The sequence below is a fragment of the Alosa sapidissima genome, chromosome 9 (assembly GCF_018492685.1).
Source record: "Alosa sapidissima isolate fAloSap1 chromosome 9, fAloSap1.pri, whole genome shotgun sequence".
Taxonomy (NCBI): Eukaryota; Metazoa; Chordata; class Actinopteri; order Clupeiformes; family Clupeidae; genus Alosa; species Alosa sapidissima.
The window spans coordinates 24733791-24755477 of record NC_055965.1 but is presented as its reverse complement, the minus strand read 5'-3'; the positions used below and the strand labels follow the sequence as shown (position 1 = coordinate 24755477).

General features: G+C 38.6%; 1 protein-coding gene across 1 annotated transcript; it reads left to right on the top strand.

Moving 5' to 3' along the window:
- Positions 1–1343: 1343 nt before the first annotated feature.
- LOC121719410 (adhesion G protein-coupled receptor E3-like) lies at positions 1344–19809 on the top strand. Its single transcript, XM_042105014.1, has 22 exons — positions 1344–1695; positions 2705–2785; positions 4694–5017; positions 5547–5669; positions 6037–6417; positions 6948–7079; positions 8140–8211; positions 8738–8824; positions 10270–10341; positions 10631–10756; positions 11095–11111; positions 11732–11812; positions 12019–12199; positions 12303–12416; positions 13439–13620; positions 14520–14687; positions 14982–15188; positions 16261–16493; positions 17287–17353; positions 18019–18110; positions 18335–18497; positions 19626–19809. The coding sequence occupies exons 1-22, from the start codon at positions 1620–1622 to the stop codon at positions 19719–19721; spliced, it is 3075 nt and encodes a 1024-aa protein (XP_041960948.1). The 5' UTR covers positions 1344–1619; the 3' UTR covers positions 19722–19809.
- Positions 19810–21687: the final 1878 nt, after the last annotated feature.

Below are 21687 nucleotides of genomic sequence, written 5' to 3'. Positions count from 1 at the left end.
GGTTGCTAACCAAACTGTGAGATGGAGAGGGAACTGTGAGATGGAGAGGTGGTCTGTGAGATGGAGAGGTGGTCTGTCAGGTGAGGAACAACACAAGTGGGAAGGACATGGAGTTATACAGACACAGAGGAACCCATGAATTGAATTAGATGAATTAGACGGGTGCATAAAATAAAACAACACATTTAAACACAGTTGCACTCAAGTCTGGTCTATAATATAAGACAAAACCAAGATGGGAATGGAAATTAAATCGATATCCGCTTAAAAGGACACAGCCTTATTGTCTAGCTGGATGTGTGCTCAAAGCTCAACATTATTTATTTATTTATGTATTTAAAAAATACATTAAAATACGTTTTACCATTTCAGTCTACTTGATTACCTGCACTTTCAATTTTGTTGTACCAAGACATAATAATTTCTTAAAAACATTTTTTTCCCCTCAATGACCATTTACCCTTTCAAGAGCCCCTGTGGAGTCAGGGAGAGTAACAGTGCTCCTATTACCTGTCCCTTAAAGAGTTTCACATGTAGCCAAACTTCCTCTAAGAAAAGGAGAATTTTTGCATTCTAACAGTTCAACATACTGACAGAAACAAGGAAACCCATAATGTGCCTGAGGCTTTACATTGCATGTTTGCATACACGCACATGTTCTCCACACACACACAGACACACACAGGCAGAGACATGAGAGATAGAGATATGCAAACACACACACACACACACACATATATATATATATATATATATATACTTGCTCAAGCTATATATACATAATATGAGAATAAATGAAGCATAGGAGAAATACATCAGCTCCCAGTGAGCTCTCATCTGTTTTTTTTAGGAGAAATAAGGCAAGATAAGAATAGATTGATATCTTATGTTAAACTTCAATCAATTGAAACTTTTAAGTGGGGCTAAAAGGGGGGGAGGGGGTATTTTTCAGCTGAAAATTACTTTCTCTCAGCCAAAAAAAATAACTGACAGAAATATACACAAGGAAATTGAGACAAGGAAAACCACATGGGACCGAAGGCACTTTTGCATGTTCTCCAGACCAGCCTATACATAGACACATGCAAACATATCATCATACATAGATAGATAGATAGATAGATAGATAGATAGATAGATAGATAGATAGATAGATAGATAGATAGATAGATAGATAGATAGAATGAATGAATGAATGAATGAATGAATGAATGAATGAATGAATGAATGAATGAATGAATGAATAAATAAATAAATAAAACATTTGAGATGGATTTGCATTTAACCCTTGTAAGGTGTTTAAGATTTGCATCTGCACAGATTATATCAGTCTGATCTGACCTGGGGCTTGTTTTGAGGGTTACCTCTCCACCAGCGTTTCCTCAATTTCCATGAATACTGAGGCCACCTTCACACAGTGGTGCATTGGAGGCCACCTGCACAATGGTGCCTTTCATCTGGATACGTCACCTTCATTTCTCTGACACACGGTATCTCCTTCTCACTGTGCTGCTGTCTACGCACTACATACTGTATGGCCCTTAGTTTGACTGACACCATTTCACAACTGTGAGTCGGCTGTAGCTGACATGGCTGTCCAAACTTGCTCCCCAAAATAAATGTTTATGGGATTACGTATCTTGAAGATGGTTGGTCATCTGGTCAATAAGAAAAGGAATGTCCTTCGATTTACATGTAAGTAGCAATGATAACATAAATGTAGCAAGTATTAAACATATATGAATTAATGTTTTTCAAGAAATACATGGAATAGAGTAGATCAAACATACATTTCTCTCATCATTGTAAAGATAAAAATAAGAATACACTTGTTTGGGTAAATGAGAGTGACAATAGACATATTTTTTTTAGTAAAGAAAATGAAAAATGTTTGTAATTACTTTGATGGATAAAAAATGTATTGATGCATTTATTTGTTTAGTTTGTTATTATTTATTTCTGTATATTTATAATGTCTTTATATTAAGTTTCTAAATAGAGTACCAAAGTGTGACGTTCTGTTTTCATGACTGCAGTGTCACTGGATCTAAACAAACTTTCAAATTGGCATTGACAGCATTGCATTTAGACATGTGGCATCGTTTCTACCTCGTAAATTGTTTTTAAATGTAGGCTATAGCCGTTTAAACATGTTTTACCTGCTAGGCAGCCACATAGGTTTCCCTGTCAGGGGTAATAGTAAGAAACAAATTCCCAGTGGATATTTCACGTCTTATCAAATTCTGACAAAATATCAAATTCTGTTAAGAGTGACCTTTTTGCCTCAAAAATAAACCCGACACGCCTGTAAATTTAACTTGCTGTGAAGTTACATGCCTGTCACTTTTACAAGGAAGCCCATGCTAAAATAAAACACTGTAGTCACAAGTTTGATTGTGTTGGTATGAATATATGTTGTAGTATGTGATTCCTACAGTGTAAAAAAATATGCTAACATCTTGGCAACATTATAAAATGATTTAAATAGATCAAGAAAGCCACCGCTATGGTCACTACTATGGTTAGATTGATTTGTTTAGATCCAGTGAAATTGCTGCCTTGTCATGGCTTCGGTACTCTATTGAATTTAAATAAATCAACATTTCATTATGTTTTGTCTTTGCCTGTTTTTTGTTTGCTTGGTGTTTCACCATTTTCTTTTTACTCGTGTGTGACACTGAAGTATGTGCTTATTCTTTGACAGTTCTCATCCTCTTTCGACTCCTGGATGAAGTTCCACAGCTGGAATCCCTGACCACGCCAAGCAGTCCACTTAACTCTTCAGGTGAACTCGATTTACCAGCTAGACCTGTTGGATAGACTGAGGCAATCAGCTACTCCAACAGGTCACCTTGCTCCCAAACCATATATGTAAAGTGAACTGAGACATTACAGATTATGGACTGGTATTCGGTACATTCTTTAAGCCTATTAAGATTTTGCACCTACGTCATAATGTCATGTGACCGTTTGTTTACAACTAGAGTGGTAGGCAAGAATGGTAGGCAAGGCACTGCAGAGAGTGGTAGGCAAGCCTACAACAGTCGGGTTGCATAGGCTACACATAGTTACAAATAGCTTCAAAATTGAAATTTTAATATCAAATATTGACCGGGATGCCGACCACTTGTGTAGGCCCCAACAGTTGATTTTACAATAAGAAGCAAAAAGGCGACGAATGACCGTTTAGCCTACCTATCCTCGTGGTTGTGGAGGATGATCATTAGCAGCTGTGAAGTCTTTTATTCTCAAGATAGCCTAATGGTGTAGCCTACTGTCTACGAAGACGTAGGCTAAAATACTACTATCTACAGTCATCCAAAAATGAATTGCCAGAGATAGGCTATGAAGGGAAAAAGTGCAGCATTTTAAACATGGCAAAATTATTTTTACCGGAACAGTTTGTTCTAATTTGTCTCGTGAAATTCGTGCTTGTGGACATCAATCACCTATCTTCTGTCCTTCTATTTCAAGTTATCATGAGTGTCATTTGATTATATAATCACAACAAATGCTAATAAATGAAAACAGAATAGGCTTATGTGCTATAGGCTAACGTTACAGGTCAGGCTAACTCCCGTATGTCAAAATAAACTGATTTGATCCTAATTGTTTAGCGATCACACACAACAACTTAACACAGCAACCTCAAACACCACTGTTGAACCTAGCTACTGCTTCAGTCATGTAAGAAATATGCAGTTTATGAATTATCTTTATTCGTTTAATCAAGTCCACATGACCAAAATAACAACATATTTAAAGGCTGAGCTAGCATAACAGCCTAATATAGGCGATGCTGCAATGGATAACTAATAAAAAGTTTCATACAATTAATGAACTTTATCACTCACATTCTGAGTTTTTCTGGGTGGTTATATATCCATGCAGATCGTCTTCGAATAAGCCATCGCTGTTATATGATATAATATGTTACAGGATTCATGACTAACGCCATTAATGTTACATGATGCTGACTGACTCTGGCTGTAGGCTACCGTTTTAACGTCTGCTGAGTCTAGTGCCTACCAAGACCTGTCGCTGTTCAGTTGAAGTTAAATGATCAAATATTGTTTGATTTTGTGTCAGCTTTCAGAAGGAAGACATGTTCCTTTCTGGTCAAATTTCACAGCTTCTAAGAAAGGCTATTGTCTTCGTGTAAACCGAGTTTTGAACAGAGAAAAAAGTTAGGCTACCATTAGGCTACATGCAGGTTCTCCCATAACGTTATCGATACAGATCAATGCACCAAATCAGGGCGATTTTAGCGAAACAACGTTCCTGTGACAGGCTATCAAATATTGGACAATGGGATAACGTTTCATCATCACCTTTATTGATGCCTGAAATGTTGACGTTGCTGAAATACAGAGATGTAGCCTACTGAGAGGCAGCTGCAGACAACGATGTTCAATGGGTTCAACTTGTCCCTTGCCTACCAGCTGGATGTAAAGCTATAGAACCTAGAATACGTCACATGAAAAACGTTAATAGTCCCAAACTAAAAGATGTTTCAGTACCAATCCGCATTGAAATTCTTTCTTTAGTCCTGGACTAGTCTTAATTCATGACCGTTAATCCGGCCTATATTTTTAGTCCTTTGTGCAGCAGCCCCTTACACACTATTACTTATGTATTAATACACCACCATTTTAAATGTCTGAAGTTTGGACATTTTCTTCTCTTCATCTAGAGATTTGCTCAACCTACACAAATCTCTCTGAGCCATGGCGGGACTTTAACTTTAACTATTTGCGCCCAAAGACGGACACTGACCTCACAGAGGGCTGGTATCGCTTCACTGGGATTGGAGGGGATGTCCTGTCTCATTACTGTCATGACAATACATCCCTTAGTCTTTGTAAATATGACTATTCAAGAATTCTGAAAGGTCAAGTCTACCCCGTCGAATTGTGCTCAAGTTGCACACCAACAGGAGAAACTGTGGATGTGCTGTTCTGCCCGGGAGGATTCTATCTGCACAAACTCTTCCCCACTGACAAATCCTTGATAACTGGTAAGACCGCTGATGATGATTTCTGACTCTACTAAGAGTGTGTGTCAAGAGTGAACTGACATTTGTAGTGTTTTGCTGAAGTACAAAATGAATTGCCCAGGAGAATCCATGAACTACATTACTGAATATATGATGATGCAGAAAGGCTTTTGTCCAATTCCATTGCTCAGCCTATAAAAGCAAGCAAAAATTATGGGTATATGTTGAGGCAATTGTTCATAGTCTTAAGGTGCAGACAGATGTTTGAAAAGCATTTTCTTGACAGTCAAATCCATTTCTTAACATTGTTTTCGTAATGTAATATCCATCTTTTATTGATTTATTGTGGTGCAATGATTGATGATGGTATCGCAAGACAAATAGACAAACAATTCTGGACAAATATTCATACCATCCAGGATGTTTGGCTATAGACCAGAATGTTTGAGAAACATCTTCCTTAACATGTGTGAAATCCATTTGGTAAAGCTTTCTTATTAATGTATTGTGAAATATCCATCTCTCGCCTTCCACTGCACCTGTGTTTCAGTTCATAAGACATGTGGATTGTCATCCTGTGGAATTAATGCTTACTGCCACCATGATCATTGTCTCTGTCTCCCTGGATACTCAGTACCACCTGGCCATGTCCCAACTGGGGACTCATTTGGATGTAAGTCTGACTACAGGGTTATTCTGTATGATATCACTCCATGTTAGTCTTTAAAGTGTTATGTGATGTAGGGAAAGGCCCATCGCAGCAGTGAAAAGAAGAGAAAAGAAAAACAAATAGTGTATATTTAGTTATAGACCCTTTCAACGATAAAAACAAAAACAATGCTTGAACGTTCTATTTGGGCCCCAATCTACTTCCTCTGCATTAAGATAACATATGGAATGTTAGAACGGAAGTCTTGTGGGGCCAACTATGATGCTGATAATGGAACTCTCTTGAAAGGGTCCATAGTCTCTCAATATGGTGTCTCTGTGTGTAAAGTATATGGTAGTAGGTCAATAAAAGGTTAATCTTGTCCTTCCAGGTGAAGGAACTTGCCCATTATATACAAATCTGTCTGATCCGTGGCGTAATATTGGCTACAAATCAACAACCTTTCCTGGATGGCCAAAGAATGACACCCACTTAGTAAAATATAATTGGTATCGCTTTGTTGGTATTGGAGGAGATGTTCTGTATGACAACTGTACCAACACTGTTATTGGTGGAGGCACGTCACATCCCATTGTATCTTGTGGTCAAGACAGTACAGTCAATTGGGGGATCCAATTCAATGATATAACACTCTGTTACCAGTCCTCAGGAACGTGCTCAACAAATATACAAATCAACAGATTCCATTGTTCTGGAGGATTCTACTTGTATCAACATGGCACATATGACACATCATTCAGTTATGTCACTCGTGAGTTAAAGTATTGGTGTGTTTTTTTTTTTGTGATGGTGAAAAACAACTTAAACATCAAACTCTTGTCAAGTGTTTTAAGCATAGAGTATTTATGTCTGTGAATTCAGTTTGTGATTTCATAACCTGGTGTTTTCCCTCTTATGTTAATGCAGACATGTATTTTCAGTCAGTGATGTAGTCAGTATGATTTGCAGTGCTCCTGATGTAATTTCCCCTGTGTTTAGCACCTTTGCAAGCCTCCCTGTGTGTATTCACTATCAGTAAGCTATCTGAAAGCTCTATGTGCGTGTTCTACTGTAATCCATGACAAACAGAGACAGACAAACAGAAAACTGATTGATATTATGTGTGCATTCACTATCAGTAAGCTATCTGAACGCGTTTGTTCTACTGTTCTAAATGACACAGAAAGAGCCACAGAGAAATCTGATACTTTTTAGATTTCCATAATAGTATTGGTAAGAATTACGATACTGAGTCGTTCATTCTTTTACTGTTTAATTTATTGGTTTCTTAATTCTGAGCAGGACACCAGACGTGTGGACCGTCCTCCTGTGGTTCTAATGCCATGTGTGTTGGTGACGGACGCTGTGAGTGCAAACGTGGATATGAGATACCTGACGGCTACCTACCGACTGGAGACTCCTATCAGTGTGAAGGTCAGTAAGATAGAGGCGGGGTGGGGGGGGGGGGGGGGGGGGTGGTTACTAACTGATTAACTATGTTTCTCTGTACTTACTCTCATGTTATTAGTAATAGTAATTACCTAATTGGTAATTACCTATTATACCATGGTCTAGGTTAAAAAGGGTGTTGTTTAAAAAGTGATATACTACACCTATGAAGTAGATCTGGTAAAAAAAAGTTTAATCGGCGTTCCATATCAATGCTTATGAAAGGTAACTATAACAACAATAGTACATTATATAGCTTCGCAACAATGGAATTAACTGTAAACTGCTGAAAAAACTAACAATTTCAGCTCTAAAACTCATTTAGTATTAATAATAGTCGGTTCACGCCTCCACGTCGTCCATTTATTTCTGATAATGTACACCTCGTCGGGCATTATCCCTTACATAATATATCAAATTATGTGTTTCTTAGTATTTCATACATAGTTTCTCTGTACTTACCCTCATGTTACCTGTGGTAATTACCTAATAATATACCAAAACTTACCACGTACTTACTAGGTAAATACCTAGTAATTAGGGGACTAAAAGGAAGGGTTACCGAAATGTCTATGGAAGCTCACAGAGATTGCATGGAAGAAAAGGAACAAACCAGTGGAGGCGGTATATTTATTCCAAAGGAGAAGAATGCAGAAACCATTGACCAGATTAAGTCTCCTTAATGTTGAAGGAAAAGATTTTCTGTAGATTTTCTTTAGTTTAATAGATGTTTCGGTTCAAAAGGCAGGGATCCCAGGATTTGCTGGATGTTTGGAACATAGTAGCATGATTTGGCATCAGATTCAGGAGTCAAAGACATAAGGCAGAGGCATACGGGTGGTCTTTTTGGATCTGTGCTTCAAAACTGCTTCCCAAAACTGGGTGAAAATGAAACGTTTTAAAGTCTCACTATAGCGCCAGATGTTTGGAAACTGACAGGTGTCTGCCACTGACTGACAGCATTTTGTTTTCATGACATTGTGCCACTACTAGCGCAGCACGGACATAAAGGTTTTGTCAACATTTTTTTCTTGTTTTTTCACAGCAGTGTCCAACAATACAGTGACTCCTTCCATGTCAACGCAGCTTCTGACCACCCCAAGCACACCAGCAACAGGTTACATTGTTACTTTATTCATCCTTTATGTCTACCTCTCTTTCTATAGGAAGCTCTCTTGTTAACTTCAACCATAAAACAAATATTTAGTCATTGTTCTGGTTGGTGTGACATCACAACTTAGTAAGAAAAATGTTTATAACCTCTCCCTAATTGTTTTTTAAATATTTAATTTGAGTTATTCACCATCGCTAACCATTGGGACAGTCAGACCCTGACTCTTTGACAACATTTTGTTTCCATGGAGTTGTGCCACTACTTTTTTCTTTTCTTTTCTTTTTATTGAGGAAAGTCACTTCCATTTTTTTCGCCAACCAATCAAACCAGAGGCTGTTGAGCTGAAATCAGAATTAATGTCTTGGGCTGTGGCTTTAATATTCATAAGTAGTTTGTGTCCTTATGTTTCTTCGAATTAGAATATGGTTGGGTAGAAAAAACAAAAAAAACAATGTAACACTTTATGACCACTGCTAGCACAGCACTGCCATATAGTTTTTGTCAAAGTGTTTTTGTCCTTTTTTCACAGTAATATCCCAAAATACAGAGGCTCCTTCCATGTCAACGCAGCTTCCTGATTCTCTGACCACCCCAAGCAGACCAGCTACGTCAACAGGTTATCTTGCTCCTAAACATTACAGACATTACAGATAGTCGGCTGGTATCTGAGACATTCAGTAAGCCTAGTCCCAGACTAAAATAAATTTCAGTACAGGGGCCTCATTTATAAAACTTTCGTTGAAGCCAGCCTTGATCTTAGATCATTTCTGAATTGATTGTACGTGTGATTCAGAGAATGAACCTACAGTAACCTGCATTATTCATTTAGACTAAAACTAAGTCTTTGACTGATAGTATGGTCCAATGAGTCCTAAATGGGCCAATTTGGCCTAATGTTTTGGCCTATTTAAGAGGGCCTCATTCTGTATTGGGGAGAGAGTGAGGGTGAGTACCCTACTAGCTTGCTGTAAGGCTATGTACAAAGAGTTTTGATTGCTGTACTATTGTTGAAATCTACAAACATTGTGCTTTTTTGATTTATTTTTGATTATTTTGTTTCCTTGACTTTTGAGTTAAAGCAACACCAAAGCACTTTCCCTCTTCGGTCCCCCTGTTTGTTAACTGTCACGAGTTGGGTCGCAATAGTCTGTCATTTTTAAAAAGTGGGTCCCCAGAAAAAAAGTTTGAAAAACACTGCCCTACAGGTTGGAAGCGGAATTGTCCATTGACACTGTCGTCGTAGTTTCTTACGTCTCATTACTTCAGATCCGCTACCCGACATGGCAAACTTGCATAGCGTGGTTATAGCCGATAGAGGGCCACAAAGCGACTGCAGAAGTGCCGTTCACCCTGTTACGAGTTGATGAACCACTGAAACAATTTTGGAAAAATTATTTTAAGGTAAAAAATAGCATTTGGTGTTGCTTTAATATACTGTAAATAAACATTATTATATTTTTGATAAATCGGTTGAGCTCTGGTTTCCATGTTTTCCACCTCCACCAACTAAAGCCGGTGAGTCTGCACATCCCAGTACTTGGGATGACGCTTTGGTCACAGAGATTGTGACCAAACAGAGATTGCATGGAAGAAAGGAACAAATCCTTGGAGGCGGTATTTTTATTCCAAAGGAGAAGAATGCAGCAACCATTGACCAGATTCAACCTATAAGTCTTCTTAATGTTAAAGGAAAAGATTTTATTTAATGTAGTGGCGAGGAGGTTGGTCTCCTACTAGTTATAGATGTTTTGGTTCAAAAGGCGGGGATCCCAGGATTTGCTGGATGTTTGGAACATAGTAGCATGATTTGGCATCAGATTCAGGAGTCAAAGACATAAGGCAGAGGCATACGGGTGGTCTTTTTGGATCTGTGCTTCGAAATTGTGTCCCAAAACTGGGTGAAAATGAAACGTTTTAAAGTCTCACTATAGCGCCAGATGTTTGGAAACTGACAGGTGTCTGCCACTGACTGACAGCATTTTGTTTTCATGACATTGTGCCACTACTAGCGCAGCACGGACATAAAGGTTTTGTCAACATTTTTTCCCTTTTTGTTCACAGCAGTGCCCACAAATACAGTGACTCCTTCCACGTCAACGCAGCTTCTGACCACCCCAAGCACACCAGCAACAGGTTACATTGTTACTTTATTCATCCTTTATGTCTACCTCTCTTTCTATAGGAAGCTCTCTTGTTAACTTCAACCATAAAACAAATAATTGAGTCATTGTTCTGGTTGGTGTGACACAGAGCTAGTGAGTTGAGCTGAGCGGTGCAAATATCCCGCTCCTCGCTCAAGTGGCTGTTCACTTGGCAGCTCCTCCGCTCAAATTGTGTGTGTGTGTGTGTGTGTGTGCTTGTGCATGTATGCCTGTGTGTGTGTGTGTGTGTGTGTGTGTGTGTGTGTGTGTGTCTTTGACAGGTTGTGCCTCTTCGGCTCAGGTTTGTCCTGACTCATCCAAATGTGTCCACACTGAAGAGAGATTTTACTGTGAATGTCAAAATGGTACCATACCCAGTATCACTGCAGGCACATTGGTTTGCAAAGGTAACATTGCAATTAAGTGTTATATCACATTGGTGACTTTGTTGTTATATGCAGTTGGGGAAGTGAAAGATGAGCACACGTAAGAGTAAAAGTAGAGTAGACAATTCATTTTAAAAAGCAAAAACTCTATTCTTTCAACAAACTGCTCATATTTCTGATCAAAGCATTATGGTTGTTCCTAAATGGTTTTCAAAAATTGCTGTTGATAACATTCATAGATAAACTCAGACTGGATTTACTTAACATCTGTATAAGAACTGGTAGTCTTGACTTTCATTTTCACTTTTGGACCTCAACTCCTCCTCATGACTATCTGAATGTTTCCATCTTATTTTCAGATCTTCACAGCAATGAGGTTTGTGTCTTTTCTCTCATAACATGGCTGACACTCAAGAAAAATGTCAGACTCACTGGCTTCATTCATGACATCACAAAAAGTTACTGTTCTCAAGATTCTGAACCAAGATTGTGTCTGACTTGAACTATATCGTAAATGTGTACATATGTGTATATGTACAGACACCGTTTTTGTATAGTGTAGAATGGGACAAAAATATATTTAAACTATAAGATTTGTTGAAATGGTGTAGCCAACAGGAGATCATTAGAATGACGTAATCATTAGGTTCTTAGTGTAATTTGAAAGTCCCTGAAATAGCAACAGAATGAAAAGGCTGCCCAGGGACTGCAGATGGAAATTAGCTTTTTAGCTAAATCTGGTACAAAGCATATTTTGCTGTGATTAATGTATTTTGTACATGAAGAAATAAAACAATAAATAAATAAATAATGGAAGGATATAACCCTGACGCGATATTGAATTGACGAAAGAATTGACAAAATAATTGATTGAAAGTTATTGTTATTAAATATCAAGCAAAATCCATTTACAGTAAGTAAATGTAAATGTTTTTAAAAAAATCACAAAATGACAAAATAAAAAACCCACCAACAATTGTTTTGTTTTCTTCATAGGGAATGTCACCTGAGGCTCAGTTTAACAATCTGAACAGTAATATCATGAATTTGACGGATGATGTTGTTTTAGAGTCTTACGTGAGTATTGGTTGTTGCATCACATATTTGAGGCTTTTTAAGTGTGCCATTATAAAGCCCTGCTGTCATTCTGCAAAATATTTCTTGGGTAGGATTATTTGTTGGTAGTCATGCTTAATATGTACTTAGGTTAAAAAATATATGCCAACCTCTATATCTAAAGGTCTGTCTGGGACTGGGTGGTGCTTGCTGTCACTTACCTGCAGGTTGTGTCGTCCTTACTGAGGAGTTTAGAATATGCTCTTCCTGAGGTGCCACAGGATACCAGTGGAGAGAAGCTTGTGGCCTTGGGTGATGCCATGCTGCAGACCACCGAAAAGCTGGTGGGGGCCCTGGTGGAGCCCACGACCACAAATGCCAGCAAAACACTGATGACCAAAACCATAGGTTATTCTCTCTCTCTACATTTAATCATTAAGTCCAAACTTCAGTCACACTTGATGTTAATAACAAACTTGTTGTAAATAGACATGCTCTTGTTTTCTTTCAGAAGTGCAAACTTTCACCATCGGAAAGTACTATAAGAGCAATGTGAGCGCCAATATTAAAAATATAAATAACTCATTGGACGTAGACCTCACTGGTATTGCAAGGAACAACAATGGTATGCTAATGTTTTTTCACCTCAATCTATTATCAATGTGGATTTGTGTAATTTAGTTTAGAACATTCAAAAAAAATAGCTAGAAACAGCAAAAAAAGTGAAGAAATAACCATTTTGACATGATGTCAAAAACACGTATGCTCGGCCCTGGCCGTGTCACAGCTGGCTGGGGCACCTGCTGGGTCCTTTCTGGATCCCACCCTAACTCTCTCTCCCACTCACTTCCTGTCATTCTCCACTCACTTCCTGTCATTCTCCACTGCCCTGTCACATTAAAAGCTTAGAACGGTAACCAGACCTAGATGGAGGGTGCGAGTTTGGCGGTGTCTTCTTCTGGTGGTAACCAGAACTAGATGGAGAGTCTCTCTTGAAATACATCTTGGTACCTCAGTGGTGCTGTATTGAATACAATGCAAGTCAATGCCATTGGTGTGTTGGAGACAACTTGAATACAATGCAAGTCAATGCCATTGGTGTGTTGGAGACAACTTGAATGCAATGCAAGTCATTGCCATATGTACGTTGGAGACAACTTAAAGCCTAAATAATTCTAAACATATCTCCCTTCGATATTCCATTTCTATTGCATTTCATGTACAGATGTGACATGGTCCCTTTGATCTTTCATTGCAGTTTACAGCCTACAATGTACTCTGAATGCCACACTGATAGTTTCAGTGTATTGTTGATATGAACCTGCACTGTTCAGTAACATGTTTACACTCAGAACTAGCTTATATTGGTTGTGTCACAAAAAAAAAGTAGCTTATGTAGTTGTGTTTAATGTGTGCCATTTGTTTCTTTCTTTGTGTGTACCTTTTGCCACTTGTGGTTATCACAATGCATCACAAAGCAAAATGTTTTTTTATTTTTTGCAAAAACAGTCTGTGAGACCTGCAAATTGTGTTTTATATGTTAAAAAGGTTTTGCCAAAAGAGTGATCGATTTAAGAAATGTGTTTAGGCAACTAAGAAAGTGGTTCAGAGAATGGAGTTTAGTGTAATTTTGTGTTTATGTGTTAGGATCAGCCACTGTGGCCTTCACAAACTTCATGAAATTGGGTTCAGTTCTGACAGCAGACCTCTTCCACACTATCAATGATACAATGAAGACCATGATGTCTGCAGTTCTGAGTGCCTCCCTACCAAAAACCCAAAACAAAGTCCTGCCAAATCCAGCCAACATCACAATGAAACACATCCAGGTCAGTCTCAATCAGCATCAGCTTCATGTACATCAGTCAATAGTGATGGGCAAAGCCAGGCAACAATGTTTCTGCCGTATCAGACCCGTACACTCTGCGTTGTGTTCATCGGTTTTTCGTGAAGGAATACGATGAAAAGGCGATATGCCTTTGTGTTTATTTTGGAAGGTAGTTACATGGAATCGTAAAGGTAGTTAAGGTAGTTGCAATGAAAAGGCGATATGCCTTTGTGTTTATTTTGGAAGGTAGTTACATGGAATCGTAAAGGTAGTTAAGGTAGTTGCAATGAAAAGGCGATATGCCTTTGTGTTTATTTTGGAAGGTAGTTACATGGAATCGTAAAGGTAGTTAAGGTAGTTGCAATGAAAAGGCGATATGCCTTTGTGTTTATTTTGGAAGGTAGTTACATGGAATCGTAAAGGTAGTTAAGGTAGTTGCAATGAAAAGGCGATATGCCTTTGTGTTTATTTTGGAAGGTAGTTACGTGGAATCGTAAAGAGCAGACATTATCTGAGATGTTTGTGTGTGAAGTGGAGAAAAGGAAAAAAGTGCTTTGTGAATCAACGTGTGCAGTATTTTTTTTTTTGCAAAAAGCATGAGGCTGACAATATGCTTATAGTTGTGCAGATGTTTTGCTCCTTGAGTGTAAGGTTTTGCTAACTTGTGGAATAATTTTGAATTTGATAGTGTTTTGTTAGTGTTTAAGCTATTGTATAAAACTGTAAATCGTTTGCTTATTGGTGTGGAACATTTCTGTGTTAATATGATGCTAACTTTGAACATTGATATTAATATGAGGTATTTCTCAAACACACAGAGTTCAGTCTTGCCACTTTTGCCACTAAACCACCTACTTGGAATACCCCCAATTTGTTTGTTTTGTGTTTCGGGGTGGGTAGAGTCTGGACCCTCAGGGTGTGCTCTCCTGTGTGTACTGGAATGCCAGCGCCTGGGTGGTAGACGGCTGTGATGTCACCCAAACCAACGCCACCCACACCGTCTGCACCTGTGTGCATTTCTCCACCTTCGCCCTGATCATGCAGGTGCAGGCGGAGCGACCTCCAGAGGTAGGCGAGTGCAAAGGTTCTGTACTGATAACCTCCTCAATGTGTTCCTGCTGTGTTTTAATTGGCAGAGCAGGGTGTTTTGGCTTTCCACAGGCTTGTGATTTCAATGTAACCAACAGTGCCTTTTGCAATAATTTGTTGTCTATGGCACAATTTATAATATCTCCAAAGGTCTCATGTAGTTTTATTCAAAAAATAAATGTTTTATTCTTCTACAGTAGACAGAAAATGTCAAAGTGGAGATTACACAATGTTATCGCATAATGTTGTACAATACATCACCTTATCTTTTAGACAAAACAGATGATAGAGTTGCTGAATAGGGTCGGCGTTTCTATTGGATTGGGGTTCCTGGCTCTGGCTGTGATGACCTTTGCCCTCTGTCGATGGAAACCCCAAGTGAACATCACAGCTCATCTGAACCTCTGCATCAGTCTGTTTCTTGCTCACCTCCTCTTCCTGCTCGTCCAGGAGTTCATCCACCTCATCCGTCCTCACAAGGTGGAGAAAACTGCATGGATTTTTTTTTAATCAGGCAGCAGTTTTCAGATTACATTATGTGCTTACATAATTGCAAAATGCTTCTTGTAGAAAGAAAATGGCTGATCTTTAATGCCATATCTACATTGCTCATTATCAGCAAACATTCATCCAATGTTCCAAAGGCACATTACTGTATGTTTACTGATCTGATATCATTTTAAAAGGCTAACTGAGAAAACATTTGGAGAACCATTTTGCAATTATGGTTTGTGCAAAATGGTTTGTACACTGCACATATCCCTACTGTGAACCATCCCAGATAGCAAGAGGCTGGCGCACCACTGTCGGTCCATTGGGGGCATAGCTGGCGGTACGCTGACATTTTGCTCAGGTTGCAGACAAATTGGCCAATATTTTGCCACTATTGGTCTAAAATCTTTTTTCATTTGTTCAGTTATACTCCATATATAATTTTATTAACTTTTCTTAATATTCATGACAAGTTAAATTGAAAGAGATGGTGGTCCAACGGCGGACCACAAGTGGCACGCCACTGGCCGCATACCACCAGCGGTCCGCTATCTGCCGATCTGATTTTGCTATCTGGGATGGCACTTACTTAACTGTATACTACTGGCCACACTGCATTATACAGGGGGACGTTTCCCAAAAGCATATTTGCTAGCTACGATGCATCTTCCGTGATAGCGTCACTGACAAATCTGAGTTGACAGTATTTGAGTCACACATTACAGATATGTTAACACTACTGAAATATGGTGTTGATAGTGTTTGTGCTTGCATATCTCAAATCTACAGACTTACATTTGGCAGTGACACTACCAAGGTAGTTGCCATCATATTAGCAACTGTGCAATCTTTTTTTTTGGGAAACACTGCATTATCTGTCTATACTTTTCACATTGCACTTTTCTGCTTTTTGCAACTTCTGGTTAGACGCAAACTGCATTTTGTTGTCTTTGTTCTTTTAGTCTGCACAATGGCAAAGTTGAAATGAATCTAATCTATACATTCGAAACCATCTGCTGCCCGCAACTTAATATTTACTTCCTGTCTGTGCTGTGTGCAGGTCGTGTGCACGGTGCTCTCAGGAGTCCTTCACTACCTCTTCCTGAGCAGTTTCACGTGGATGCTCCTGGAGACCATCTGGCTTTTCCACGCTGTCCTCAGGCTCAAAGACATCAGATCTCCACGGGGGATGGGACCTCACTGGGGATACCAGTGCCTGATTGGTTATGGAGGTCCCTTGGTTGTTGTTGCTATTTCAGCTGGTAAAATGCCTGATGGGTATGGGAGTGACAGGTGAGTGCAAATATAACACTTTCTGTCACATTCAAGAAGCTGCAACTTCTAATGATAATTTCATCAAGGTTTCGAAGTATAAAGGCCTATTCAAACCAAGAACAATAACGATAACTATAACCATAACGATAAAAGGGTTCACACTGAACATACACAAAATCTCTCTTTGTGTTAATGAATGTGACGGTTAAAATTCAATGGGTTCTGATTGGCTATTAGCTTTTTATCATTCAGAAAATCCCTCTGAAAGTGATCCCTAACGATATCGTTCTTCATGTCGTTATCATCATAGTTTATGTGTGAACACACTTAATATGCATTTTTTGCAACAGCGTATGAACGTACCTCTGATACACAATATAGAGGGAATGCACCTGAGACTGAAAGCTAATTCTTCTCAAAGTGACAGGCACTCAATTAGACTTAAACACCACAAATGTGATGATATTAAAGACAAGTGTAGCCTAATAATTTAAATACCAATATGATGTATTCAAATTACTAAATATGTTCTGCTATTAGTAATTATGTAGATCATAATATACTATAAATAATTAACAATATAAAGTTTATATGAATTCCTGATGGCGTCAAAGTGGTGGGGGCCCCCAAACCAAATCAAATTTTAAAAAAATCGCATATATCGATTTTTCGAAAATCGAGATTCTTCACATGGTATTGGTATTGAAACAATAATGTTGGCATCGTGACAGCAGGAGCTGGGGATGTGTCCCCACCAAAGCTGAGACCAAACCTACAACCTTGATCATGAGTTGTAATTCTACTTTTATAGGTGCTGGCTGAATTATGACAGAGGATTCATCTGGAGTTTTCTTGGTCCTGTGTGCTGCATCCTTGGAGTGAGTTCGGAAGTTAAAAACAAACAAACATTGAAGCACTAAGGGGATAAATAGAAAATGGTGGTGGACAAGTAGGCCTATACTGTAGCTAACCTTCATCTTAAAGGGAGCGATAGGCTAGCTGGTGTAACCAACTCCCAGTAAATTATGCAAAGCTATAGAAAATATCCTGTTGTTGAATTCGAATTATCCTGTCACAGTATTGAGTGTTAGCAGACATGGTCCTATAAAGTAAGCATGAGAAAAAGCTTGGGAGTGCAGTTTTTCATGTTACTTATGTGAAAAATGAATGACATAACTCATTCATTTTTCACATAAGTAACCCCCCCCCCCCCCCCCCCCCCGTCCTCAGACTGTGATTTCGAATGGAACTAGCAATGCCCTGGCCAGAACTAAGGGGGCCGGGCACTACCGAGCTTAATGCTAATTCGAACCCTGGACTGGTTTAGGCTACTGGGTTGCACACACAGAGAAAAGAAGGGTATAGTATGTCTCAGTGGTAGATGGCATTAGAACATTAACCCTACCATTAACATTAACATTAAGATAACATTTCCCTAAACGTTGGCAGGTTCCTTGAATGTGTGAGTGAGATTCAAATAAAACGGAGCATTCATGTTATTTAAGTGTGCATTTATGCATGTGTCACTTGTTACCCAAACTAGACAAACGTTGTCCTCTTCTTCATCATCATCATCCTCCTTCACACTGCCGTGTCACGGATGCAGCACAGCCCAGCACACCGTAAATTAATCAGGTAAGGCAGCTCACCAGGTGCTTCACACACTGGGAGTCCAGAGAGGATTTTGTTAGTGCAACATGGCAAGCAGATGTGTGAACGGGCACAACATCAGATATCACTTTGTGAAACGGAAATTGTTTAATTTTAACATTAACATTGGAGAAATAATGTTGCAAAATCATATCTCACACTCTGTGAGAGAACATCAGCATCAAACAAGTGGCCTCCCTTCTCTGTAGGATGTTGGTGTTTAAAACCCTGGTCCAGTCTGTTATCATTGGCTTGCCTTGGATACTGGGATTCTTCACTCGAAGCAGCCAGGCACTGGATGTGCTCTTCATTGCGCTCAACAGCCAACAGGGAACCTTCATCTTCCTGCTACACTGTATTCTTAATGAGGAGGTAACACTTTGGGCCCTAATTTGAATAATGTTGTTGATTTTTCATAGATGTCCATTTCTCAAGGTCACGGGTACTGTCGGCACAAAACACCCCGGAAACAATCAGTTTTACCTAGCTCTAGTTGCTGCAGCCAACAGCTAAAGTAGCCAGGCAGCTACAGCGCTACACTCTGGGGGCATGAACATGGGGGCTCATGAACATGCCCCCAAAGCATACCATAAAGCAAACCATAGCTGCCTGGGAGTTCTAACTTGGCTGCAGCAACTTGAGCTAGGTAAAACATTGTTTTCTTCTTTTGTTTTGTACCAACAGTACTCGGTGACGTTGAGAAATGCATATCTGTGAAAAATCGCTGGATTTCTCCTTTATGTCTAACTAAAACTAACTTGATAACCAGGCAAACTCAATTAGCTAATTTAACTCCATGAAGAAGACCTTAAATGCATGTTGATGACATGTTTGAAATATGCCACCGGGGAGGATCACAACCTGAAAGAATCATTGATGAATCAGCTCAATACCAATTTGTCACATGATAGCTATAGTTCATGAGTGGGAACTGTGCTTGTTGATAGACAATGCACCATGTCCACTGTTTAAATTAAAGCACCACTAACAAATATTTGTTCTCGGGGTCCCCCTACAGTTAAGAAGTGCAATAATAAACACACTTAATATGCATTTTTTGCAACAGCGTATGAACGTACCTCTGATACACAATATAGAGGGAATGCACCGACAGCAGCATGTAGAAGGAGGTCTCCGAATGATTGATTCCAGTGTTTACCCAAACAACTTCCTGTTACAAGCAATAAGACTCATAGTGCGGTAGAAGTGTCCTATTAGTAGTTTATGTGCCAGTTTTGGGAACTTTTATTTAAGGTAAAACAGAAAAAAAATAGGGGGCCTTTATTTTGTTTACAAGATTAATACCAGTTATTGTTTGTAGATTTGAGGAAATCGATTACTTTCACCTGTAAATAATTATTCAAATTACTCTTGGCAGTACAGTCTTGGAAGTTTGGTTTATATTGCTACGTGACTTACAGTGTAAATTATGTAACATACTGTATCATGGGGTTGGCAATGTCCAGATCTCGCTATACCTTTTTCATCCTGCCTATCCAGGTGCGACAGCAGTTCTGGAGTTGCTGCAGGAGAATAAGAAAAAATGAGAGTGGCACAGTGGCACCTCCTACAATGGAACTTAATCATTTGAATTAAGTTTAATGATAAATGATGATTTTGTGTTGTGAATGATAAATCATGATTGTAATTTATTAAAAATCAAAAACATTTTCAGCAGCAGCACAGGTGGACGTGGGATTATTATACAGGTACAGAAAATAAAACATTTAAACGCAGACGCGTACAAGTCCCAGCTCTAAATATAAGGCAAAGCAAAGATGGGAATTAAATTGATGAGAGGGGGTCAGTCAGGTGGACATGGAATTAGACAGACGCAGATGTAGCAAGTAGGGAAGCACAATCAGTGGCGGTTCTATCATGTATAGCAACTCATTTGTGTCTTTTAATCATGTTTTTATGTCTTACTACTTTTATTATTACTTTTTTTTACATGTTTAAAACTATTGCCATTTTCTATTACCTTGTGTGTTTTCTTTTTTCTTATGATCTTTACTTTTTAAACTATTCTTTGACTAAAGCCCTTCTATATTCTATTTGCTATTACTATTTGCTTTTGTTTATGCAAAGCATATTGAATGACTTTTTTTGTATGAGATGTGCTAAATAAATAAACTTGACTTGCCCTGATATGTCACTAGACATTAAGAAATCATTTTAATTTCATATACCTTTATCACTGACAACAGTAGTCCGACCAGGATATTGTCATTTAAAAAGTGAAGTTGCAACCCTCAACTGATGTTAATGTTGTCATGTTGTGTTTTGGCCTGATGCGCCACCCTCCACCCATCTACTTATCTCAAAGTCAATAGTGTTTCGGCATCCGGGTTGCCAGCTCTGCCAGTCAGGGGGAGGGGATACACCACTCTACAGTAATTTGAAAGTGATTGCAGTACAAGTTTTGGCCACAATCTTACATACGGTTCCTTTAAATAATGTGCAATGTTGGAATTGTTTTGTTACTAGTATTGTCAGCACTTTCAATCACTTTCAAGCTCTTGTTGCCCATATCAAGATCCGCCACTGAGAACACTGCATTTCAACACAGTTGAGTACAGAGGTCCGATCAAATTCGCAAACGTTGGTGAAGAGTCTGGAGGTAGGGTGGAGGAGGTTAAGTGGGGGTGGGGTGGAGGTGTGAAATGAAAAGTGATCCATTAGAAGGTGTCAGGTTTCCATTTTTATCTTTCAGCTTTTCCTGCTTGGAGTTTGTACTATTTATTTCACAATTCATTTTTTGTCTGTATCTACGTATGCGTTTCTGAAATCAAGCTCATATAATAAAAGTATGATGACATGTCTTCTAAATCCAGCCTTGTACGATTTGGAAAATATTTTTGAAACACTACAGTCTCAGACCCTCTCACATCTAAAGACAAGACATACAGTTTTAAGTCACATACTATGTTTTTTTTTTTTAAGATTTGCGATAATATCAAACATGTCTGACTTTTGGAAATATAGTCGCAGACTGTGAAATCACACCAAAATCGTACAATGTAAGGCCGGCTTTACATGTATGAGGCCTCAAACAAAGATTAAATCATGAACTTTATTTTTGTGCAGGTATACAGAGGGCCCTATAATTATTCACTCCAGATATTCAAGTATTTATTTTAAACATTTGTATAAACAGGCCATTTCATGTAAAAGTGATGATAACATGATGACATTTCCATACTCAGTTATTAACAAAGCAACTCTAATTTTCAGCATTAAAAAAATGTGTTTTCATCAGATATGTTTATTTTCTCAATTATGTTTAGGTGTTAAGTTTTACATTTATCTACCGGCCTAAGATTCCTTCAGCTCATTATCACACTTTTATTGAAACAGCCATTTACACAGTATTGTGTACATTTATTTACAACATCACAGCAGAATAATATTTCAAAACTGAGTTGTTCTCAAAATACAGCGGGAAAAAATAAGTATTGAACATGTCAATATTTTTTTTTCAATAAGTATACTTCCAATGAAGCTATTTGCATAACATTTTCACCAGACATTAGTATTAACTTACATAACCCACACATATAAA

Bases quoted from the DNA above. Each gene is read 5' to 3' on its own strand.
- LOC121719410 (XM_042105014.1), top strand. From the start codon at position 1,620: ATGTTTATGGGATTACGTATCTTGAAGATGGTTGGTCATCTGGTCAAT. The intron at 2,786-4,693 runs GTGAACTCGATT...CTCTTCATCTAG, and splicing joins CAGTCCACTTAACTCTTCAG to AGATTTGCTCAACCTACACA. The intron at 12,200-12,302 runs GTTATTCTCTCT...GTTTTCTTTCAG, and splicing joins ACTGATGACCAAAACCATAG to AAGTGCAAACTTTCACCATC.